This window comes from Prosopis cineraria, unplaced genomic scaffold (assembly GCF_029017545.1).
Source record: "Prosopis cineraria cultivar Desert tree isolate PC_DT_omini unplaced genomic scaffold, ASM2901754v1 PC13, whole genome shotgun sequence".
Taxonomy (NCBI): Eukaryota; Viridiplantae; Streptophyta; class Magnoliopsida; order Fabales; family Fabaceae; genus Prosopis; species Prosopis cineraria.
Window position 1 is genome coordinate 17,585,353 of NW_026555344.1, and position 27,658 is coordinate 17,613,010.

The 27,658-nt window shown below is 30.8% G+C and overlaps 1 protein-coding gene across 1 annotated transcript; it reads right to left on the minus strand.

Moving 5' to 3' along the window:
• Positions 1–24,761: 24,761 nt before the first annotated feature.
• LOC129289933 (uncharacterized) lies at positions 24,762–25,358 on the minus strand. The gene has a single exon (XM_054926675.1). The coding sequence runs from the start codon at positions 25,356–25,358 to the stop codon at positions 24,762–24,764; it is 597 nt and encodes a 198-aa protein (XP_054782650.1).
• Positions 25,359–27,658: the final 2,300 nt, after the last annotated feature.

The following is a 27,658-nucleotide window of genomic DNA, read 5'->3' on the forward strand; positions in this document are numbered from 1 at the left end:
AATCTTCATTTTTCTATTTTACAACTCTCAAAATTGGAAATGCTAATTCATAGGTATTATCACACATCCTTTCCACCAAAGCCTAATAGTTTTTCTAAGAACAAAATACAAGATCTTATCACACCATTCCTTCAATATAAATATTTGATATACCATGAGACCAATTTTCCCCTTTTTTGGAACATTCTCTACTTAAGTCATATATTCTACTAGTACATCTAAATTTCCTCATTCAATATCACTACACTTTCTATCACTACCATCAACTGGCCTAATTTGATGTTTGCACTTCAAGCACCTATAGCCTTAATAATTAGAGAAGAACCAATTTACACACAAATAAAAATGCTCCTCTTTCCAAATTCAAACTTTATTTCCTTTTTGCTGTAATCTATTAATTTCATTTATCAATGTTCCCTTTTCTCAAAATTCATCCCCTATCAATTGTACTTACCTTTAGGTTAACTTAATCAAGAAAATTCCCACAAGAAAGGATGATAACACCTAGTTAAATTTAAGAATCATTGAATCCCAATGATTATAGTAGGAAATTTTTCAGTTCTAAACTCCATCTACTTTAATATACTTGAATTCCATTTTTAGGCATGAGATCACATAAAACAAAAATTGGCATACTCTAATTAACATTTCAAGTTTTTTTTTTTGGCATATAAATACTACTCTTCAAGTTATTGTGGTAGCCAGCATAAACAATGGTGCCATTCTAAACTCTTGAATTCATCAAAATCTCATCGATAAATTCTATCATAAACTTATCGAAGAATAATCTAAACATCATATTCATCTAATTCAAAAACATTACAATTCTTGCTTTTGCTCACATATCCTCTTCTTATTTTACTCACTTGTTCTCTCCATCATTTACCCCAAAAGAATTTTTTTTAACTCACTTAAGATACTTAAAATATATTATTAGTAATCCATGTTAGTCAATTAAGGAAAAATAAAGTTTAATTCCTCTTCACCTAGTATTGACACATCATGAACACATAATTGATCCTAACTTTAGATTATCATAACTTGAGTTAGGAACATCCAATTGAAACAAGTTAAGATTTGCTAAAAAGATATATTCATGTACTACCTACTGCTAAAATTTCAAAGTCATTGGAGTCCATTTTTTCTGAGACAATCATTAAACATCATCTTTGGTATAGGAAATGCATAACTATTTCATGACAGCCCCTTAGATTGAATTGGAAAACTCAAAATATTCTCTAGAGTTCCAAAAATTACCATATTAGGTGAGTAGAACTTTTATATATCCCCTAAATACTTGTCAAATTTCAACTCAAACTTCAACCTTTAAGGTTTCCAACTATAGTCATACATTCTACTACACAATTGGTTATGTTTTGAATGCTCAATTCCTTAAGCTTGCATTCTTTTAAAATTCTTCATCATAAACATATTTCTAATCACTCATATAGCATGTAAACCTAATTCAGTGCTTAAGATTGACCTTATGACTCAAAATGACCACTTGACTTGCTTTAACACATATTAATTCATATATAATTCAAATCAAATTAAATGAGCTTCAATGTTCCACTTTGAACCATAATTCTAGTTTCTCATCACATGAATCCCAACTATTATCCTCAAATCATACATAACCCATTTAGCTCCTAACAAACTCATTTGAACCCTCATCATGAGTAGAGTTTAAATTTATATACTTTGTTCTCCATACTTTGTTGTTGCCCTAGAGGTTTATGTTTCAAAATTATAAATTTCTCATTAAAATGACATTTCAATTGATTTTCATAATTCTCACTCACACTTCTTTTATAATAATTTCATCAAATTAACCTTATTGACACTCATGTAAAGTCATCAAGAAATTCTTTACCTTTAATCGATGGTAAAAGATTCAAACACTTGGTCTATCAAAAATATATCACTAGCAGGAATTGCTACCATAATACCCAAGCATATAAGAATGCTTAGAATTAAAATCAAACAATGTATGAATCTTTTCTTGTGGTTTAGATATTGCTCACATAATTCAAGCCAACATACATAGACCTTGAAAGAGACCAAGTTAACCCAAGATTCAAACTACTTGATTTAAGAACAATACTTTACATGATATATCTATCAATACTAATAGCAACCCCATGTAATCTTATTGTATTATATTTCCTAAGGTATAATGAGTTCATAAGAACATTTGTTGAGGACAAATCCACTACTCTTACTGAGTGAGACTAAATTTAAGGCTAGTAATAACCTTAAAGAAATTCTTGCGCCCTATGGCCTCACACTTCTTTTCTTATTGGAGAAATATGTTATTTTGTTTCTTGTTTAATCTTCTACGCACTAACTAGTATGGAATAAGAAGCAAGTTGATTGATTTATAAAGCTATTTGCTAAATATAAATTAAGATAACTCCTACACAAATCTTTTGCTTTTTTTCCTTGGTAAAGAGTAAGTGATTTATTATTATTAAAGCTCTTCAATAACTCTTTATAAGTACACTATATTCAAAACATGTACAATTTCTTATCCTACACTTACAGTTCTCATAACACCTTTAATTCAAGGTAATTAACCTCATTAAGCATAATGGGTTCTTTCTTCCATTTTCTTTTCCTTTTTCCAATGCGCTTAAGACTCAAGTTAAACCAACAATCTTCATAGTTTTTCCTTAACACTTTCCAGTACATATTTATATGTCCTTAAGAAAATTAATTAATTTCCCTAGCTTCATCATGAAAAAAAAATTGTTAACCCTTATTTTATAAGGTATTCAACGATACCTTCATCACACTTAGTTGTCTTAATAGATTAAAGATTCATTTCTCACTTATTTTATCAAACATTTGGCATGCAACTCAAAATCCCAACTGTAAATTAATTTATAGTTTTGAAAAAGACAAACCAATAAATAACTAACCTTCAACCGCTAACATAAAGTCACAAGAGTTTTCAAACTCTAGCTCTTAGCATATATTAATTTATAATCAAATACTAGAACTCAAGTTCCTATCGTTCCTCTTATAACTAGAGTGTGTGTGTATATATACATATATTATTTTTCTTGAATAATAATACCATTAAAAGCTTCGTCATTTCTTCTTTTCCTTTACTTGGATATCCACCTCATTCTTTCCCTTATCCAAATAAAGCTACAAGAGCAAATAGAAAGAACAAAGATCAATTCGCACACTAATGCACCAATGCACAACAACATTCAAGGACCCTCTATAACGCCTTCAATGATGCCTCAATTATGATTAGGCCTGGGTTCATAATGATAATTGAGACCCCATTGAAGAGTTCTTATTCTACATAGCTATAGAAAACCTAAGCTTTGATACCAATCTATCACACTGTAAAAATTAGACTTGACCAGCATGGGCTATATGCATAAACATACATCCCTTAAGCCTAATTTAAGAAATTTTTCATTTTTTAGAAGACATTTCATTTAAATGAAGTCTTAATATCTTGTAAAAATTTTGGCAGAATCTACCCTATAAATAGAATTTCTTGAAATCTTACAATATAAATTTTCAAACAAATACTGTAACTAGGAGCTTAGCTCTTTTTAGCTAGCAGACAAAGTGTTTAACAAAATAAGGACCTTAACCATAGTCTATATGGAGCACCTATAACATTATTTAAAAAAATATAATATGCAAATTTAAATTTTACATAAAAAAATAGAGATGAAATGTAAATGAACCATAATGACGTCTCAACTTCAATCCAGTAGCAAAATCCCTTGAATGATCTGACAAAGGTACAGGCTATCTAAGACCAAAAAATATTTTTTAATGAATAGCATCCCAACAATAAATAATTAAACATGAATAAAAGGAAAGCTTGAAACAATTATGTAGTTTAAAGAGGCAACAATCTTCATAAAAAAATTGATAAACTTTGAAATAAAAGGATTCTCTATAGTTTTAAATAAAATCTTCAACCATTAAAGTATCATATCAAATATTATTATCACTTGATTGCAAGGAAGCAAATAAATAAAATAAATAATTTATTAATTAAAATCAATGGGATGTAAAATCACCAAATAATCAAATTCATATTATAGGGACTTATCAGAACAATTAACAAACATGGATGTACAGTCCACAGGATTAAATATCCAAATGCGGCTTATGTCATGAAAATAAATGTGGACACACAGTTTGCAAGGGTAAGTAACCAAATATAGCTTAAGCTATGAACAAACATGGACACACAGTCCACGAGGGTAATACTAATGAAATGTGGCTCAAAGCCACGAAATCAAATGCAGGTGTTGAACCCATAAATAATAAATATGAGAATAGAGCTCACGAATATCAAACTAGCTAGTCATTAACCATGGCAAGCCAAGAGCTAACAGAGTTACTGTTTGCAACCAGTGTTATGTATATAGTCCCTTCAAAAACCATTTTCAAACATGTGAGAAAATAATTAATTTTTAAAATATAAATTCCTCTTATCAATATCAAACTCACTTGAATCAATTAAAATCATTAGTCCTTTAAATATGAAAATTCATAACTAATATCTCAAACTCTTTCACCAATTTTCATGATTATCTCTATCGAACAAAGGAGTACTAGAATATATAAAAGCATTATCATCAATCTTTTAAGTTTATATCATGACTTCAAGAAATAAAACAATTCAATTAATAAAAATAGCTAATGCATATATATATATATATTAATAATTGTAAATAGTTGAAAATAATATTTTGATAGAAGAAAATTGGCCAATATAAAAATTGATTGAGACATTATCCACTTACCTGTAGTACCTTTAAAGCTCAAAACTCACTTCTTACCACTCCAATTGAGCTACCCTTCTCACAATCACCCTATAAAATATAGTAAGATCTTGATGAACTTTACTTTTGAACTAACAAGTCCCCCTTTATGAGAATCTACTCAACAATAATTAATAATAAAAACTTTAAGTTTTAGCAACAAAATGTTCACATAAAAGTTTTGTTTTTTCCTTAAGCTTTTTACTAAACATCTAACGTGCAACATTCCAACTCATTTAATAAAACATGTAACTTTTAATTCTCTTGCCTAACTATTTCCAAACATCCAAGTATGCCTTCTAAAAGGATAAGATACTTTATAAAGTTCTAAACTCATAACTCTCAATAATCCAAAGCTTAAATAAGATCTTAATAACTTCTTAGATAAACTCCTTTGCAAAAAAAATACAATTTAGAGTTACATATAACAATGTCCAAGCATTATCATTCATGTCAATAATTTCCTCCATGATGCTTTAGCCATACCAACCTATTTACTAGAGATAAAATTTTCTCTTAGTCTTTGCATCAAACAATTTAGGTGTAGTATTTCCAACCATACAATTATAATTTTCTAACCTTCCATCTTTTATCCAAAAATTATCAATAACCATACTATCCCCAAGAACTTAACTAGTTGCATGTAAATTCATAATTAACTTCCTTTAATTTGCAACTTAGAAGTTAAACTCATGGATCAATAACACCCAAACTAAACATGCTTCTCACAAAAATTAATGAACTTTTAGAAAAATACAAAATCAAGCAAACTCCTTCTAACAAACATTTTGTCAAGTACCTTTTGTGCATTAACATTTAAACCCAAACCAAATTTTTTCCTCTTTGATTTCATCTCCCAAAACTTCTCTAACATAAATATATAAATAAATTAGCTTCTTACATTTCATCTTCTCAATGAATAAATCAATCTTCACTTAAAGGAAAATAAATAAATTCCATCCTTCATATTTCTCACAACAATATAGGGCAAGAAAATGTCACAGCCATAATAAAAATCATAAGAAGAAGGATTGAAGCTTCTTACCTCACTCAATGTAATAGAGTAAAGTGGTAAGATATTGAGTGGATGAACAACGCAAGAGGAAATTAAAAAATATGAACACCGAACAGAGGAAGAGCTCAAACGATGGCACATAAATAAGGAGGACAAGGAATCGATAGCTTCCACTATCATTAGAATAGCATCGACATTGTTAGATCTCGAACAATAACCTAACTCTTTACATGCTTGCAGTCTTTGATTAGACAGAATGGAGAAGCAAAGAGAAGAGCTCAGTAATGATAAGTAGAGGAGAAAGAAGCTGCTGCAAGCTAAGCAGACAGCGATGACACACACACCTTGACGACATTGAAGATGAAGAAGGAGCAATAAGAAGATGGAGATGTCAAGGTGTTCTTCAATTTTGTTACTCTATCTCTCTCTCGATAGTTCTTGGATAAAATCAAATGGGGAATGAGGCAAATAAATATGCTCTGATCTCTATCTCTCCCTGTTTATTTATTTATTTATTTTAACAGAAGGGCATTTTAGTAATTTTTCCTTAAGCCAAAGTAAAAAAAAAATCCCACTCTTGGCCTCATAGAGATTCAAACTTAAGATTTGTTACTCGTGTAGCTTGCATGAAGTCTACTAGACTAATTGGACACCTTGGTTTTGATGATTACAAAATAAGAGAAGGTTGTATTTGACAAGTTCAATAATCATTAATTAATGGCTCATAAGGAAATTAATCAACTTAAAATTAAATTTCCATAAGAACTCAATGTTCTGGAATAGTTGCCTTCTTCTTAAATAGGCAGAAACATGCAAAATATTCTTTAATCTTCTTACATCGTGTTTCTTGTAAAAGATTAAGTATTTGACTTAATCTTAATCTCTTATAATACCTAAATGTTGTCTTAAGTTTTCTTGGATTAAAATCTCATCATATATGCGCCTTTATTGTTTTCTTGATCTTTGGTTCTTATTCTAGAATAGTAACCTTATTCGGAATAGCTTATTCCCAAGTAAGACTCCCTTCTTCCAAGTATCATCCCTTCTGCCTATTCAAGAAGAGCCTATTTTGGAATAGCAGTTCTTATTTTGGAATAGTAATCTAATCTTTGTAAGCCTATGCATTGAGTCTTTCTGAAGTTTAGCTTGTTTAGGAATAGTCTGGTCAGAATAGCTTATTTGGGAATAAGCTTCTCTATTTCAAAATAAAGTCTTTCAAATCATTGTCTTATAACTTTATTTTGATATATGCTATTTACTTTGAAATAAGCTCTCTACATTTTCATTCAATTTATTCTTCCTTATTCTTGAACAATCTCGCCTATTCTAAAATAATCACACGAGTTCATACTCTATTTCGTGCGAGAAAAATAGAGGTTTTTGTGACCTTTGATGAATCATTCCCTTTCACATTTTGAGTGTTATATTAACCATTTAATGCCTCTAGAATCATTGTAAATGCATTCTTAGGATAAGTTGAGCTCAGTTTGATCTTACTCATAAAATCCTTATTCTTAAATAAGCTTTTCTCTTACAAAGTAGCATTCTCACCTACCTTGTTAGAACATTTAATGAAAAGTTGCATTGCTTTCCTTACTTGCCGTAACAGAGAAAGTTTCATCAAAAAGAACTGTTCCATTATCCCAGTTCAGGGACTGTTTAGATATCTCAAAGAAAAGAAGCTGTTGACTCTAACGACTATATTCATAAGAATAACAAATCCTTAATGAGCTTCAACTATAAATACAAACATTTATGAAGATGGAGAAGATATAAAGAAATACAAAAAAGCCTAAGTTATTTATATTTATTGTTTACTAACCTTCTGAGCGTATATTTATTTCTAGTAAGCTTCATTAATTATATATCAACTTTAAGAGAGTATACTTAGCAGTCATTGTTCACTTTAAAACATACTCTGTTGGCCTTTATTTTATTAATTAATAATAGAGAAACTTAAACTCGAGAAGTTCAAGTGGGTTACTTCATTACCTTTGTAATGGGGAGTGAGACAGACTTTAATTTAAGTCTGGAATGCTATTGAGGCTACCAAGAGCCTAGATTAATCTTGGTAAAGTTAGTGGAGAAATCTTAAGGAGGATTTAAGGACTAGACGTATGCTTAAGTGGTTGAAGCTGAACCAAGATAAATATCTGAGCAAGCTTATTCTTCTTTATCTTCTCTTTGCTTGGTGATATCTCTTTAAACTCTCATTCTTATTTTAGTTATCATTTATCAAATTTTTATAAAACCCAATTCACCGCCCTCTTAGGTAGACTTTCAATTAGTATCAGAGCAAGGTTGCTTATTATTGACTTAACAGTCAAAGTACAAAGATCTTACTAATGACTAATTTTGCAGATGATAACCTTGGAGAAGAATTGTCTACAACTAGACCACCTGCCTTCAGGGGAGAAGACTACTCATTTTGGAAAAGTAAAATGATGATGTACCTTGAAGCTCTTAACATTGAAATGTTGGATATCATCACTAAAGGTCCATATGTCTCAATGACAATTAGAGATGATGGGCTAATGAGAGATAAAAGAAAAGAAGATTGGAGTGAAGAGGATAAATGTCTCATAAATCGCAATGCTAAGGCTAAGCTCACTATAGCTTATGCATTTAATCATACTGAATATTATCATGTTACTCATTGTTCAACTGCTAAAAAAATATAGGATACTTTATAGCAAGCTCATGAAGGAACCAATGAAGTCAAGGAGAACAGGAAGAGTAGTCTGTTACACAAGTATGAAACCTTCAAAATGAAAGAAGGAGAAAGCATCAAAGACATGCATATCAAATTTACTTATATCATAAATCATCTTATGAATCTAGAAATGACATACACTCAAACAAAACAAGTTAGGAAGATTCTTAAAAGTCTTCCAATGGAATGGTAACCAAAGATTATTACTATCATGGAGGCTCAAGAAGGTTCAATGAGGTCTATTGTGGCTCTCTTTGGTAGCTTAGAAGAACATGAATCAACACTTCTATGATACAAGGAAGACATGAATAAAAAAAGAAGGGAATTGCCTTGAAGCAGTGAAAAATGATGATTTAGATATAAATTCTTAACAAGATGAGGAGTTTGCCATAATGGTCAAAAGATTCAAAAAATTCTACAAAGGCAAAAGAAATTTTTGAAGAGGATCTTTTACCAATAAGAAGGATCAGAAGGAACCTCTCATTTGTTATGAATGTCGGAAGCCTAGTCACATCAAATGAGATTGTCATCAATAGCAAAAGAAATAAGAAAAGGAGAAGAAAAAAGAAAAACCTCAAAAAAAGGAAGCTTTGCAGCCTGGGGAGACAGTTCCTTAGAAGATGAAGATAAAGAATAAGAAATAGCCAATCTTTGTCTAGTAGCACGAGAGGAAGAAGATAATCTGATTGAATCACAAGTAGATAAGGTAAACTCTAACTTACTTCAAGATGAATTTAATGACTTGTTTACATTATTTCAAGAACAATGCAAACAAGTTCTGCATGCTAAAAGGACTATTTCTAAATTAAAAATGAAATTCAATCCTTTTCTAAAAAGAATGAATTATGTGATAAATGCAATTCATTACAAAACCAAAATGACACTCGAAAAAATGATTTAGCTAAGTTCACATGAGGTATCGAGATGCTAAATATTTTAGTTGGTTCTCAATGTTGTATTTTTGATAGAAGGCAGCAAAGTATTGTGATAGTTTCTTTAAGCCTTATGTGCATTCATCTAGTCCTTTTATCACATGTGCATTTTGTAATAAGAAAGGTCATCATGTCAAATCTTTTCATCATAAGAAAAATGGCATTAGTGTGTTTATGAAATGGGTTCCCAAAGGTACTTATGTACCCCGAGAGTTCAACTAACAAAAAAGGACCTAAAAAGAAATGGCTACCTAAAAAAATGATCCTATATTGCAGGTTTGCCTTACTTTCTCAAAGGAAAAGAAAAAGTGGTACATTGATAGTGGGTGTTCAAGACACATGACTTGAGATATTGATGAGTTTGTGGAACTCTTAGAAAAAGAAGGAGGAAATGTAACCTTTGTGAAAATCAAAAAGGTCACATTGCTGCATAGGGAAGATTAGTAATGAAAGAGAAGCAATCATTGAAGATGTTTTATACATCAAAGGACTCTTTCACAATCTTATCAGCATTAGCCAAAGTTGTGATAAAGGAAATAGAGTTATATTCGACTCAAAATCTTGCATAGTACAAAGAAAGCCAGATGAAAAATAGTTCTTCATGGTGACAGGGACAGTGATTGCTATACTTTTAATTTAGAGTCAGAGTCTTGTTTACAAAAATATTTTATGAGTAAATATGGGGAAAGCTTTTTATGACAAAGACACTTGGCACATGGTCATAAAAAATAGCTAGAAAAATTAGTAAAAAATAATTTGGTCATTAGACTTCCACCCTTAAGTTTTGATCAAAGAAAAATCTGCTAAGCATGTCCATTTAGAAAACAAACTAAAACTTCTTTCAGATATAAGGATTTTATATCCTTTGAAAGACCCCTTTAGCTCTTACATGTAAACTTGGTGGGTCCTTCAAGGGTTAAAAGTTTTAGTTGTAATTTATGTACACTTGTTATTATTAATGATTTCTTTATATTTACATGGACCTTCTTCCTAAGTTTTAAGGATGAAATGTTCTATGCATTTAATACTTTTGTCAAAAAGGTCCAAAATGAGAAAGGTATATCTATTGTGTCTATTAGGTCTAATTATGGAGGAGAATTTGAAAATGAAGACTTCATAAATTTCTGTGAAGAGCAAAGAATCAATCATAACTTTTTTACACCAAGAACTCCTCAACAAAATGGTGTGATAGAGAGAAAGAACAAAGTACTTACTAATATGGCTAGAGCTTGCTGAATGACAATGGATTTTCTCAGGTTTTTTGGGCAAACACAATGAGTACAGCATGTTACATTATCAATAGAGCCTATGTCAGACCAAAACTCAACAGAACTCTATATGAACTCTATAAAGGAAGAAAGCCAAACATCTCTCATCTCCATGTATTTGGAAGTAAGGTATACACACACAACAACAACAACAACAACAAAGAAAACCTTAGAAAGTTTAATGCAAAATTAGACATGGGAATTTTTCTAGGCTACTCAAATAGGAGGAAGGCTTTTCAAGTATTCAATCTCAAAGCAAAAGTCATAGAGGTGTTTATACGCGTTGTCTTTAATGAAAGTCTATCAAAAAAGGATAACCCTGATATGGATGAGTTAACTAAAATGATAAATAATCCTCAATTTTTAAAATCTTAAAAAATTCTAGAAGTAGTTGAGAAAGCAAAATCTTCACCTGAGATAAAAGCAGAGTCTCAATAACTAATGGCTTGAAGGAATAATAAGAATCATCCTCTTGACCATGTCATTAGAGAAATAATTGATTCTATATGTATACAAAGTCATTTATGGAACATAGCCGGTCATTCAACCTTCATTTTAAAGATTGAACCTAAAACTATCGAAGAGGCTTTATCCGACTCCTGTTGGATAGATGCTATATAAGAGGAACTCAATTAGTTTGAACAAAGTCAAGTTTGGGATTTAGTCCTAAGACCAAAAGATCATCCAGTTATTGGAGCCAAATGGGTTTTCAAAAATAAGCTTGATGAAGGAGGTACTATTATTAGAAATAAAGCATGATTGGTAGCCAAAGGATACAATCAAGAAGAAAGGATTGATTATGAGGAAACATTTGCTCCTGTTGCAAGATTAGAAACAATTCATCTTCTCCTTCCTTATGCTGCTGTAAAGGATATTAAGCTCTATCAGATGGATGTGAAAAGTACATTTCCAAATAGATACATCCTTGAAGAAGTGTATGTTGAACAACCACCTAGTTTTGAAGATCCACATAATCCTAATGCTATTTTCAAGCTTAAAAAGACTTTATATGGACTCAAGCAAGCATCTAGAGTATGGTATGATCGACTAAGCTCTTTTCTTTTATAAAAAGGGTTCAATCGAGGTAAAGTTGATACTATTCTATTCATTAAGAAAATAAAAGAACATTTACTTATTGTAGAAATTTATGTGGGTAATATAATATTTGATATTATTGACCAATCCTTGTGTAAGGAGTTTTCTAAGCTAATGCAAGGTGATTTTGAAATGTCAATGATAGGAGAATTAAATTTCTTCTTAGGACTCCAAATTAAACAAAGAGGTGATGGTATCTTCATTTTTCAAATAAAGTATTTAAAGGAGATACTCAAAAAGTTTGAAATGGATCAAGCAAATAGAATAGAAACTCCCGTGAGTTCATCTATTAAAATGGATGAGGATGCAGTTGGAATAGAGTATGATTTCAAATTATACAGAGGGATGATATGATCACTTCTATATCTCACTACAAGCTGACCTGATATCTCTTTCAGTATAGGACTCTTTGCTAGATTTCAATTAGCTCCAAAAGAATCTCATGCGACTACTGTAAAGAGAATATTTAGACATCTCAAGGATACAAATACATTAGGACTTTGGTATCCTAAAGGAGGAAGTAAATTCTTGATTGGATATTCTGATATAGATTCTAAAGGATGTAAAATAGAAAGGAAAAGCACAAGTGGGATTTGTCACTTCTTTGGTGGCTTACTAGTATCTTGGGCAAGGAAGAAATAAAATACTATCTTATTATCATCAACTGAATTAGAATATATTGCTGCTAGATTATGTTGTTCACAAATCCTCTACATGAAGCAACAGCTTGAAGATTTTAGAATTAATCTTAAAGAAATTTCAATCATGTGTGACAATAAGAGTACAATATGCTTGACAAAAATCCAGTACATCATTCTAGGACCAAGCATATTGATATTAGACATTGTAACATCCCAAATTTCTAATCTTATGTTAATGACTGATTAGTGGATGAATTAGCGATTTAATGTGGGATAAGGGCTCAGGATAGTGAAGTATTATTTTAACTTATTGGGATGTTATATAAACAAATATAAGCAAAAGAATAGAATCCTGAAGTAGAGCATATGAGCATAGTGAGGATTTCCCTCACTTTGCCATGTGCTACGGTAGTTTAATAGGACATGTCTAACTCGTGAAAACAAAAAGGGAGAACGTGAGGGAGAGGTTTGGAGTGGAGAATAGTAAGGGATGTGCTAAGGCAAGCATAATCAGGAGCAAGTATGATGTTTTCAACCTATTACTTATTAGATAAGTCACGTACTGCCTTAACCTCTAATTCTACCCTATTTTCTCTTAGTTCTAACTAGTGAGAAATTGAATTTAAGAGTTTTTAACGAGTTAATTTCTTACCTTATGGTAATAGAAAGGTTCTTTAAAAATAAACTAGTACTTTGTGACTAGTTTGGGTCAAAATGATAAAGCTTTGAAGTTATAGGCAAGATTTGCCCCAATCTAGATAGAGAGTAGTGAGAGAAAATTTAGCTAGAAATGTTAAAGCTTGAAATGAGGGGTATCAGTGGTAATGTGAGTAATTAAGTGTGAAATGTGGATTTGATAGTGATTAGGTGCTTGATTGTGATAATTGACACCTTTTGTCAATAGCGAAATTGACTTGGATTGCTAATTTTGTATAAATTCTAGTGTGTGACAAGTAGAAAAGAGGAGAGAGATTCAAATAAGAAAGTTACATAGGTAACCCTTTCTATTGAATAGAGGGGTTAAGGTAATCATATAGTTTATTATATTTATTAACTATTATAATTGTGTGGAAGTGAATACCAAATAACAAATTGTGAATTTATGAGTTTTATGCATGATTTGATATTAAAAATGGTTTTAGCATGAATATTAGTCTGTGAAATGGAAATTGAAAATTTTTTTATTTCATTAAATATATATTTATGATATGAAAGTATATGTTGTGGAAATGTAAATAAGTAGTAATAATTGTGAAAAAGCATGACCATAGGAGGTGGTAGTTCACCCAAAATATGTAGGGATGTGTGTGTGTGGAGATATGTGAGTGAAAAATTCATATGGTCAGGTTGGCATCATGGGACATCCAATGCAGCATTATACGAGCTATTACCATAGGTAATCCGCTACAGCATATTATAGGACTATTACTGTGGGACATCTAGGTAGTTTGGCAACTCCTAGTGCCTGATAAGGTACGGTTAGGAGTCAATGATGTCTCTATCACCAGTGTGTGAAGAGAAAAATAATAGTTTATAGGTAGGTTAAATTACCTTTAGCTAGGTGTTTTTACCACCGAAAGTGTGCTCGAGTCAACAAGTGTTGATGCAGAAAAGCTTGTGGTTTTATGTTGGGCAGTATTGGAGGTTCGATGGTTAGATGATCATGCTAGTGTATTTTTGCTTGGAAATACTCTTGAAAAGATGATATTTCTTCACATTATGATATATATATGATATTACTTTATTTTCATTACTTTGACATAGTTATTTATGGTAATAGGCATTAAATGAAATATATTGATTATTGAAATTTTTATCTCACCTGTGGTTAATTACATTTTTTAGGTTTTGGTGCTAGTAGTTAAAGGAAAAGGATATAGGCTGAGTTAGCATCTCTCACCTAAGTCTTTGTAAGATATGGTGTAATGATTTATAAATTGTTAGCCAATAATGTGTATAAGTCTCCATAGGATTCAATACATGGGCATAAAGTTGTATTTATTATATGTTTGATGATTGTGAGTTTCCTAGCCCTTGTATATGTTTGAGTGGTAAAATGAATGGATGGGCTAGTGAAAGAATGTACGTATATATGAATACAAGGTGTTTGAAGTTTATGTGTAGTGATTTGGCCATGTGTGAGAATATAGAAGTGAAATGAGATTTGGCCCACAAGTGTGAAATGGGTGGATTTACAGGCCAAATATGAGTATGTGTGTTATATTATGCATGTGTGTGGTCAATCGGTCTATATTATCCATTTGGATATGGTCAAAGCCCAAAAAGTGGCCGATGACAATTGGTTTTAAATTGAGACACTTAAGTGACAAAATTTTGGTAAAAAATGGTCAAAATGCACTCAAGGGTCTAATTTTTAGTAGAAATATCGAATTGAGATGAAACTAGCATTATTAGTTAGATTTCAAAACAAGCTTCGTATAGGTGCTTAAACCATCCTAATCGAACATCACATGTGGAAATGGCGCATATTTGAATTTCACATTAGAAACTGCCATTTGATAGCAAATTCAAGTGTGTGCGCCGTGGCGTATGTACCCACATGCTGTGGCACATGACACAGAGTGAGCGACTGTGGCCTCTATGCCATATGCTGTGATGTATGTGGCATGAGCCGCAAGCACAATATGAAATTTAACTTTTTTTTGTTGTATGCACATGTTTCTTTTAGTGTTCAACACTCGAATAATTGTTGCTTCCACTGTGTTTGTGTTTTGTGTGTTGGGTTTTATAACTCAAGTGAATTATAAAATGTTTGGAAATCTTTTCTTAGGATCCCAAGGCTTTCAATGTTTTCAAAATAAATGATTTTGATTTGATTAAGATTGATTGTAGTGTAGCGTATGGTAATGTTGGTGAAGGGCATTACAGACATCACTTTATTAAAGATCATGTACAAAAAAAAGATGTGATGTTTGAGTTCATTCCTATTGATTTTCAACTGGCAAACATCCTCACCAAGCCATTGGCCACTGATCAATTTATATACATAAGGAGAGAATTGGGACTACTAAATCCCAATAAGTTGTAAGTACTCCTATCCTAAGTTATAACTATTGTTTTATGGAAAATCATCCAACTTAAGCTTCAGAGTGTTTTAAGATGTTTTTACAGGATCTTCTATTTAAGATTGATTGAGATTAACTGGTTTATAAGTGCATTAAGGTTTAAAATCCTTATTATTTACTTCTTCGAGAATAGTGAGTCTATTCTAAAATAAAATATTTGTTCTAGAATAAGGAAGATGGCAGAATGCTTGTTCAGAGAGTAACTGATTTGGAATTAGAATAGCATGTGAGTCAAAGTAAGCTATTCTGAAATAAGCATGCCTATTTCGAAATAATCTATTTGCAAGGAAGTCAAACCACTTTAGAATAAAGCATAATGTGAGACACAAGACAGGTATTTTGAAATAGTAATCACTATTTCAAAATAATAAGGTATGTCTTTAACTTTGACCTTTTACATTTCACAACAGCTAGTTTCTTTAATAACACTTAATTTGAAATAGGTTATTTATATGTTTTGCTCAATCCTTCTTTGTACTTTGGCCTCTTCTAAAAGAATGCCTTAAACCTCATATCTCTTTGAATCATTACCAAATTCACTCCATATCTTGAATTTCTATCAAAGAAACTCACACCTATGATGCTCGATCATAACCTAACCTTTATATTCCTCTCCTTGTTCAACTATGTCTAGGTCTTCCTTGAAAGCTGCTCACACCAAGAATACTCCTAAATCTTTAGCAGCCCGTGGTCTTACTCCCTAAGATTTCTTTGAAGCAAGGGATATTGTGATTAAGAGATAGTATAGAAGTCAAAGTACCTCTGCTAGTAGCAAACATGATGATGTTATAAAGAAAGCAGAGCAATTTATAAGGGCACGAAAGAAAAAGAGTTTTAAAAAATGAGTTCATATTCAAGAGCCTAGTCAGGAAGGTGAAGAACATCAGAGTACTCCTGATATTGCTCAAGGTGCAATCCAATCTCCTTTTCGTATTTCGAAACGATAAATTTTAGGAAATATTGAAAGATCAACCAAAAGTGTCAATAAGGAAGAAACTAGTGTCCAGAATCAGAGAAAGTGAAAAGGAAAAGAGAAAGTCAACATAAACTGGTCCAATTATAACTGTAGAAGCCTAAATGAAGGGGTTATCTGGTACAACTCCTTAATATGCAATCCAAAAGTTTTGGATTAAGTTGGTCTGTCAATTTTAAAGTTCTACATAACAATGGTCTGGATGTAACCAGATATGTAAAACCATATAAGAAATTGCTAGAAATCAAACTCTCAATGTGTGAAAAATTCATATGAGCCTTCTATATTTCTATTCAGATTTTTATAGTGGGAAGAAATTGAAGGCAAAAATCCAAGACCAAGAGTTTGAAATCACAGAAGATAACCTGATTGAGTTACTGGAATTACTAACCGATGGCTCTATACTGAGGTGTTTTGATTTCAACTTCACAAAGTCAATTATGCATAAGATTTTGGTACCTTCTTGGGAACTAATTGATCCATCTGTGACCAAGCTAGCCGCTATACTTCCAGAACATAGGATTCTACATCATATCTTAACCAAAGTTATATTGAGTAAACAAACTGGATTCGATGCTCTGACTCAGGAAGATTTTGTTTATTTAACTACCATGATCAAAGGTATGAAAATCCATGTAGCAGTAATCATTCTTGAAAAAATGAGATTATTAGTCTCACTAGATCACAAGCGAGCTAGTAAATTTCTTCTGTATAGGTCTCTCATCTTTAAGATTCTAAAAGATCAAAAAATCAAATACTTGGAGGATGGGAAGAAGATTTCTCAGGTGGACATCATGGGACATACTACTCTAAAGAAGATGCAACTTTTTTGCAGAAAAAGAAGCACATGATGAAGCCTCCTCTTCTGCTCCTCAAACTACACCTAGGTCCTTTGTGTACTCATGTGCTAGCAAGAATAAAAGAATTGATCCTTCTATGCCTAGCTCTTCTTGACCTGATCAGGAAGATGAGCCTCTGCCTAATATAGATATACATATGGTGACATGGCTAGATAAGAGATTCAAGACCCTATATGAAGTCTTCACAATGTATCTGGAATGGTAGAATAAAGGGTATAAACTTGAGCTGTAAAATCTTAAGCTAGATGTTGAGTTACTTAAGGCTCAAGTTATTAGCCTTGGAGATTCACTTGAAGGGATCAAAAAGTTTTCTCAAAAGGAACTATACTCGGTTATCCACTCTTAAACATGTTTCTATGCACACTATTGATACATCTTCCCATGGCATAAAGAAGAAAGATTTTGAAGAATTTAAGGGTCATATTACCTTGGGCATTCCAGAAGGTCCTGTCACTGAGCAGCAGTTTGATCATGATCCTCCAGTTGACACAGAAGGTCAATCTCTTAAACAAAAAGGGGCTTAGTAGATAAAGCTCTAAAAGTTGTTATGGCCATTGCTCAAACCTATGGTAATGAGGATTTTGATATAGAAGAGATGATATTCTAGACTTCTGTTTCCCAGAAATCTTCACTCATATCTCCAGGTATTCCTACTACAGCTCTTTTCTAGGACCTTATGAAGCAAAACTCACAAGTTTTTTTGAATCCTTAGCCCTTGACTACCTTACTGGCCTTTAGTGAGATTTTCAGACTCTTCCTAATTTTCCCCTCTGCCTACTTAGGAGGAATTAGAAGAAAAGTTAAAGTAATTAGTCCAATCACTCCTATCACACTGCCCTCTCATTTCATTACACTAATTTCCCTAGCTCCTCAGCCTCTTGATGCTGACAAAAATAGGGAGAACAAGTCAAAGAGTTTAAAGAGTGGTTCTAGTGTACAAAGTACTAAAGGAAAAGAAGTTATGGATTCAGGGTCAAACAAGCATAAAAGATTCCCTTTAAATAGTGGTTCTAGTATGCAAAGTACTAAAGGAAAAGTAGTTATGGATTCAAGGTCAGACAAGCATAAAGGATTCCTTGTGATCAGAAAGAAGACACGTGCAAGGAAATTTTAAACCTAAAGTTGTCAAGGAAGAAGACCCAGTGACCAAGCCTCTAGCCTTATCTCCCTCAAAAATTTCTGAAAAACCTTCATTGCCTCACCTTGATATCTTCACGGATGATTGGGTGAAAGATTTTATGGCTAAAGTTGATGCAGTAAAGATTAAGAAGGGTCCTATCTTCTCTAAGTCCAAAAATGCCAAACCTTAGCCTTCTTTTGTTCAAAACTAAGCTTATGCTTTAATAGGATGTTTTTGTTATCTTTAGTTATAAATGTTATTGTTCTTACTTCTTTTTAACATATGTGCTTATTCAGTTCATGACTCAATCTATTTCTCTATTTATTAATTGATTAAGGGAGAGTCAAACTCTCTCTAGGACTAACAAAGTACATCTAATTTTGTCATCATCAAAAATGGGGAGAAATGTTGAACCCTGGTTTTGATAATTACAAAATAAGAGAAGGTTGTGTTTGGCAGGTTCAATAATCACAAATCAGTGGCTCGTAAGGAAATTAATCAACTTAAAATTAAACTTCTGTAAGAACTCACTGTTTTGGAATAGTTGCTTTCTTTCTAAATAGGCAAAAACACGTAAAATATTCTTTGATCTTCGTACGTCGTGTTTCTCACAAAAGATTAAGTATTTGACTTAATCTTAATCTCTTATACTGCCTAAATAGTGTCTTAGGTTTTTCTAGATAAAATCTTATCATCTATGCACCTTTATTATTCTCTTGATCTTTGGTCCTTATTCTGAAATATTAACCTTATTTCGGAATAGCTTATTCCCCAATAAGACTCCCTTCTTCGCAAGTATCATCCCTTCTACCTATTCAGGAATAGCCTATTCCAGAATAGCAGTTCTTATTCTGAAATAGTGGTTTGATCTTTATAAGTATATGCATTGAGTCTTTCTGAAGTTTAGCATGTTTGGGAATAGTCTGGTCAGGAACAGCTTATTTGGGAATAAGCTTCTCTATTCCAAAATAAAGTCTTTCAAATCATCATCTCGTAACTTTATTCCGATATATGCTATTTACTTTGAAATAAGCTTTTTGCATTTTCATTCAATTTATTCTTCCTTATTCATGAAGAGTCTCGCCTATTAAAATAATCACACAAGGTCATACTCTGTTTCGTGCGTGAAAAACAGAGGTTTCTTGACCTTTGCTGAATCATCCCCTTTCACGTTTTGAGTGTTATATTAACCATATAATGTCTCTAAAATCATTCTAAACGCATTCTTGGGATAAGTTGAGCTCAGTTTGATCTTACCAATAAAATTCTTATTCTTAAATAAGCTTTTCTCTTTCAAAATAGCATTCTCACCTACCTTGGCATAACACTTAATGAAAAGTTGTGTTACTTTCCTTACTTGCTGTAGAAAGTTTCGTCGAAAAGCACTGTTCCATTATCCTAGTTTAGGGATTGTTTACATATCTCAGAGAAAATAAGCCATTAACTCTAACGACTATATTAATAAGAATAACAAATCCTTAATGACCTTCAACTATGAATACAAACATTTATGAAGATGGAGAAGATACAAAGAAATACGAAAAAGCTCAAGTTATTTATATTTGTTGTTCACTAACCTTCTGAGTGTATATTTATTTCTAGTAAGCTTTATTAATTATATATCAACTCTAAGAGATTGTACTTAGCAATCGTTGTTCACTTCTAAACATACTTTGTTTGCCTCTATTTTATTGATTAATAATAGAGAAATTTAAATTTGGAAAGTTTAACTGGGTTACTTCATTGCCTTTGTAAAGGGGAGTGAGACAGACTTTAGTTTAAGTCTGGAATTGTACTGAGGCTACCAAGAACCTAGATTAATCTTGGTGAAGTTAGTGGAGAAATCTCAAAGAGGACTTGAGGACTAGATGTAAGATCAAGTGATTGGAGCTGAACCTGGATAAATATCTGAGCAAGCTTATTCTTCTTTATCTTCTCTCTGTTTAGTGATATCTCACTAAACTCTTGTTCTTATTTTACTTATCATTTATCAAATTTTTATAAACCCAATTCACCCCCCTCTTAGGTGAACTTTCATAGACCACAATTCTCTCTTGACATATTCACTCTAAAAATAATAAAAATATACTTTAAACACCTTTTCATAATTTAATTAATTAATTTTATTTTATTATTACTATTATTTTTATTTTGTTCATTACAGGGGCATATATGGAAAAGGGACATATTCACTACTGCTAACACATGTTGTGCCATGACAAATGACACCGAAACGACAAGTCTCAATGACTAGCAACGTCATTCAAAATGAATTGGGCCTTGATTAACTACTGTTTCAAACCCAACATATCAATTTAGTCCAAACAGGACTTATTATTAACAAAGGTTTTACAAGCATTTTAAAAATGCTTTTGTCATATTTATTTAATGTGACTTCATATTCAAATACTTGAACTCGAGACCTTATACTAATTCAACTCTCTCGACTTGTCCTTAAGTCAAAACAAAGTAATTTCTCGAGGGCACTTCTATCAACTTATCAACAATAGTACACTGAGTATTCAAAATGCAACATATTATTTGGGCAATGCACTCATATACGCAGCTGAATATATAATTGAATAAATCCATATTTGAAAATAACGAAAGAAAGTTCACTCGTTGAAATTTAATTCCTTTGAAACTAGCCAAGTCTACTGAATTAGTAGCTCGGCAACGTTTGTCCTTTTCTTTTCAAGTCATACTTGAAATATTTAGAGACTTTAAATATGGTTTTTGAGAATTGAACGGGACTTGGGCAAATAATGAACAACGATGATTCCTCTTCGTGTGTCCGCTCAAAGGACAATAGGTGCTCATCACTTTTTGATATAATCTGGATTATTCATGTTTAATTTAGATGATTTAGATTTAGATTTTTTTTATTTTTATCAAATAAAAAGTTATAAAATGTTCAATAAATATAAAAGGACCAAATTTAATATTAATTTGTTATATTTTTCATAAATTGACTTTATAGATTTGTTCTAGAATGTTCAGCTTCAAAAATTTTAAATTGTAATTAAAAAAATTGGGAAAAGCTAGTTAAGACATTGCCTTTATTTTTAATATTATATTTATCAAAATAAAATTTATTAAATCTGGCCATTCCAAAGTAACTCTAGATAGTCAATTTATAAAAAATGTAAACATTTTTAATATTAAATTTGGACAATTTAATCTGTCTAAAGTTGAACAATTTTACTAAAAAAAATTATAAATTTATTTTGATAAACATTAAATAAAAATAAAAAATTTAAAACTAAACTGTTGAGATTAAATCTAGACAGTCCAGATCATATCATTAAATATTTACCTCTAAGAGATTGAGATTAAATATGAACTATCCAGATTAAATCTAGATATTCTAAAATGTAATGAATTTATAATTAAATAGTTAACTAAACAAAATTTTAAAAAATTTATTAGGATAACTAGTAATTACTCTTACACATAATGTATCAAGAAAAATATACTCCCTCCATTCAAAATATAAGGCATTTTTTAAGGAGTTGGATGTTTAAAAAATGTAAGGTATTTTTAATCTTTCAATGTGTAATATTGTCTTTTTTCAAAAGTACTTCTATTGATAATGACTTTATATTTATTATAAGGGTATTTAATAAGGACAAATATAAAAAGATAATGTTAGTTTAAAAGTAGGTAACTACTTTATTGGGAGGTAAAATTCTATTAAAGATGCCATATATTTTTGAACAGAGGGAGTAACATATAATCCTTACAACCTAAAAATTTAAACAAATATCATGGCAATAAAAGAATTAAACCCATAAAATCAATTACCATTATATAAAATTTTAAAACCATTTTTCTCAAATTTATTTAAACGTAACCATGCTATAAAAAAGAGTTAAACTATATTTCAGTAAGCTACTGTATTTATAAAGAGGTTCACCTAATGAAATAGATACTTTAAAATCAACCTTGATGGAAAAAGGTTAAACTAGAAAAAATGCTATCAAAATTATAAAAGTTTAAACATAAAATTCGAAATCAATAAACAATGCTCTACTATCATAAGAAAGAGTATAATATGGTAGGTAGAAAAGAACTTGAAAATAATTACTCACTTTCTCAAAATCTGGGAACACAATCAATTATTTAAACATTTACTCCTTCCGTTTTTATTTATAAGATATTTTTAACCAAATCATGCAAACTAATAAAAGTTGGTTATCTAATTAAAAGTATAACAACATTCTAATTTTTCCCCTAATTATTATAAATAAAAAATAAATTTTTTTCAAAGCAAATTTATGAAAATACTTATCTTTTTCTCTTTTCAATTTAATAAGAGAATAATAGTCCATTCATTAGAAAATATGCTAATAACTTCTTATATTTAGGGACAAAAAAAAGTTTTAAAAGACTTCTTATATATAGGGACGAAGGGAGTATTCCACAATAAAATTCTCAACATAGAAATTGCATAATAAAATAATTACTCTTGATAAAATAGTAATGCAAATCCCATGGCCTCAGGCCTTATCTAACAGTACTGTCATCAGTCATAAACATTGAATATTAATGTAGAAAAATACAAAAATTAATACTTTCAATAACAATTTGTGAGTTCTTTATTGGTAGAACCCTTTAATGGCAAGCTGCAGCCCGACTATAGGCTCAGTACTCACCACTGAACCATTATGTGTTTCCTCTCCTTAAAAGTCCTTATAAAAGTGTCCTGTCCCAAGAGCTCTCTCTAGTTGAGATACCAAGAGTTCTAAGAATGGCCAACTAAAGTGCAAAAGATGGAGGTAGATCACATGATCAAAATCATGGAAACAAATAACCTTCCATCAAAGCAACCTCCAAACATATGCAAGGCAAACATGGCATCATTTTCCAAAATTATGACTATATCGTTCATAAAACATATATATACATAGTTCGGAAAAAAATCAGAGTAACAACAATCATCCCACTCAACAACAGTTTACAAAATTATATAATACTAATACAGGTTATTATACGTAGCAAAACACACACACACACACACACAATATTTTCTCTATAAGTATATAAATAATACTCTAATCATACAAACAAGCCTTCAAAGTAAATAACATGGTTACCTCTTTTCCCAAAGGCTAAATAGAAATTACTCGTGATCTCTACGTACGCATGATAACAAAGTAAAGTTAATATATGATGCCCATAAGAATACAACATATACATGTATCTCAAAGGGCTAATATAAACTAAATATCAACCATAGATTTCTCCCAATTTTCTTAATCTTTAATATAAACTAGTTTTTATGTATTTATAATACTAATAAAATTTTTATAATCTAGAAAATTGTTTTAGGGAAAATCACATATATCCCATATAACAAATTAATAAATAAATCTTGTAAAATTTAAAAACTACGTAAAATTAAGTCCCTTGAAATATGAGTGTAGTTTGAGGTTGAGATACAAAGATAATATTGCCCATGTTAATGTGGCTTTCATACGCAACTGCAACATCACAACAAATAAGTAAAATTTGTAATTCATAAGTTAATTTTTCCTTGTATAATGCTGATATAACATGGAGACTTATGTATTGTTATATCTAGCATTAAACAAGAATTCTAGCTTCTGAATTATGATTTTTTCACTTGCAAACTGAATTAAATTTCATTTGTAAGTAAAAACCAAATTAATTGTTAAGAGTTTTATTAATTAAATCTAACATTAAACAACTCATAGGCTAAATATGTAAATCTTGAATAAATTTTGTTGGAATTATTTGTAAATAAGTCTCCACACAATCCCTTAGAACTACGTACAGTCGTCTCCCATCCCTTGCAAGATTCACACAATCTAGAGGACATAGGAAAGCGCGTATTCTGTCAACCCATAATTTTATTCTGACTATATATACAAATCAACGGAGAATATTCTTAAGTGAAATAGAATAATTCCATAAATTATATTACATATCATCTTTTTTCTATTCAATTTCCCATCAACATCATCTTTCCATGCATCAATTTTCCCAATATAATTCAATTGTTAATTACAGCAGTGAAGTCAAGTGTCCAATATTTTTTACTAAAACAACCAAAAAAAAACAAACAAACAAACTCCATCACTTCAGCACAAGGTACAAGCTGCTCAGAGGGAAATCTGAGTATTTTATTTGTTACTCAAAATTCAAGACCAACATAAACATTTGAAAAGCATCCATGTATAGTATAGTATGTCAAAAAGAGACTCCAGGATTATGAAGAGGCAAATTAATATCACACCATATCTGGGCCCTCTCGTCCATTTTTACTTCTGTCAGAAAGAGGAGCAAGTTCTGCAACACTAGAAGCCTCAAAGTGGTTCTCAGAAATAACCTCTTGATGACTAATCCACAAAACCGCATGAAGAAAAACAATAGGCATAGAACATGCTAAAGTCACACCCAGATGAATCTCTGCGCTTGTTAAAATAAGTTGAACCATAGTTGCAATGGCAAGTAAAGCCAAAACAAACCTTTTGTCTAAAACTCTGTGAAGGAGGTAAGAATTAGGGTGTGCCCTTAATAGCAGCAAGTACAACGTTGTCACATAGGTCATGATAACCAGAAGAATCAAGGAAACTTCGCGTGCAGGGATTAGGGTTATGAAGAGTATGATCCAGACAAAAAGTGTGTAATATAACCCTAAATTGCCCAAGTTTCTGATGATCCGAAGAGCTGCAGCTTCTAGGGTTAATGGAATGTTGAGAGGACAATAAAAGTTGAAGTCACTGAACTGCTTTTCATCGGGTGCTTTTGGTTCATAGGGTTCGTCGGTCGATGAAGGTGATTTTGATGAGTTGGGAATTCTCTGTATCGTTCCCAAACTTGCCATGTGATATGATGATTGGATCAACTTTTTGGGGTAATCTCCAACGAGAGAATTCTGAAATCAAAATGAATGTGTGATATGTTTGTTTGATTTGGATGAGGCTCGTGTTAATTTGTAGTATCAAGAGATATGATAATTTCTTTTCTTTTTCCCCTTTGGACTTCCTAGTGGAAAACTTTGAATAGAGACTTGGTAAAGAATTTCCTTATCATCGTCATTATATTAGACTATTGTAGAATTCAAAATTGACAGCTTGATTGACCTAGCTATAACTATATATATATATATATGAAGTTGAACTGACATGAAAGTAATGTTTCGGAAATTTCAACAAGAACCTTCTTTGTCATCTCAAATAGAGGTGGTAATATGAGTTGAGCTCACAGGTTCAATCTACCAAAATGTTGTGAATTGGGTTGAAAAAATAGGAGCTTTTTCAGAGGCAACTTTTTCCCTACTCGCACTAACCAGAGCCTGTCATGAATTAACTAGCACAACTTGTGGAGTAGCCCGCTCTTTTTTCCTTCAATTTCTATAATTATTTTTTCCAAACATAATCATAATATTTTGGAAAAATTACATATAGATTGCATGAAGCTGACTTATTTACAAATATGTCCTACGAAATTCAAAAACCACAGCCAGGTCTCTTAGGACTTAAGTGTAATTTGAAATTAGACTACAAAAATAATAATGCCCCTATTAAACGTACATTAAATCTATCAAATAATTAATTTATAACTACTTAATCAGGAATTTATAATTATAACTTTAACTTTTTACAGTTCTAACTTCATGTATATCCAATAATTAAATTAAATTGATTGGTTTAACTATTGAATAAGTAAAATTATAGTTATAAAAAGTTAAAATTATAATTATAAATTAATAATAAAATAGCTGCAAACGGTTAATGTTAAACTTTATTAATAATAAATGATTGTTTAGGTATTGAATATGTGAAGTTAAAGTTATAAAAAGTTAAAATTATATTTATAAATTGATAATAAAGCAGTTATAAATTGATGTAATATATGTTTAATAGGGTTATTATTGTCTTCGTAGCCTAATTTCACACTGCACTCAGGTCCCAAGGACTTGGCTGTCATTTTTAAATTTTTTGGAACTTATTTGTGAATAAGTCTACTCTACGGGACCTATTTGTAATTTTTCCTAATATTTTTTTGAAATATATTTGTTTCGTTAATTAAAAAAAAGGAAAATTTGTGAACAGTAACTATAATAAAAGACGTCAAAGATTAAAAAATACTCCTTGAACAAATATTTATAACTCATTCCTTCTGTCTTTAATTATTATCAGAAAATTTTCTATAATTTTTAACTTGAGACTTTATAAAATTTCTTAATGCTTCTTGATTTATTTTTTTTTTAACTAATTAAACAACATCAATATAAGTCAGTACTTTCTATTTAATAAATTCCATTGAGAGTAATTCTAGAAATTTAAGAGCATGAACTAATTTTAACCTGTTTGATCATTTTATTATTTGTTACTCAGCATATTAAAATTATAAAGAATAATCTGTTATTGAAACGCATGTTATTCTAAAGGCAAATTGAAATTTAAACATGTCCTGCTTTTAAATTTATTACCACATACATAGAGAAAATATAAACAACACTTATTCTTTTTTAGAATTTATTATTTTCTTAGATGTTAAGCATATAAGCAACAAATTATTTATTTAAAATTTATTATTATGTATAAATTAAAATTCTAAAAATAAAAAATATTAGGTTGAACAATATTTCTGAATTAAAATAATTCATTATTTTACTTTTTCCCTTTTGTAAAAAATGTCGTACACATGATTTTATTACAGAACTATATTTCTGAATCATAAAGACCTCAGCTTAAGGTCTGTTCGTTGTTAAAAAAAAATTATGTTGGAAAAAATTGATGCACTAAAGGATGGTGGGTATATTGAATTAAACGTTAGGCAAAAATGATGCGTAATTATATAATTTATGGATTATATTTTATTTGACTTATGATTCTCCGTTTATTTGCATAGCATCCATTCAAAATCAATGCTCTTCTTGGGGTATTTCTATCAACTCAGCAACAGCACACTGTATTCAAAATACAAATTTTATCTGGGCAATGCACTTATACAGGCTAAATAAAATAATTGAATAAATTAACCCATAATTGAAAATACGAAGGGTGTTCCCTCATCAAAATTTAATCGAAAAATGAAAAAAAGTTCCCCCTCCTATATGCAAAATAAATGAATAAATAAATAAGATCACACGAAATGACCAAAATAAAATAAACAATT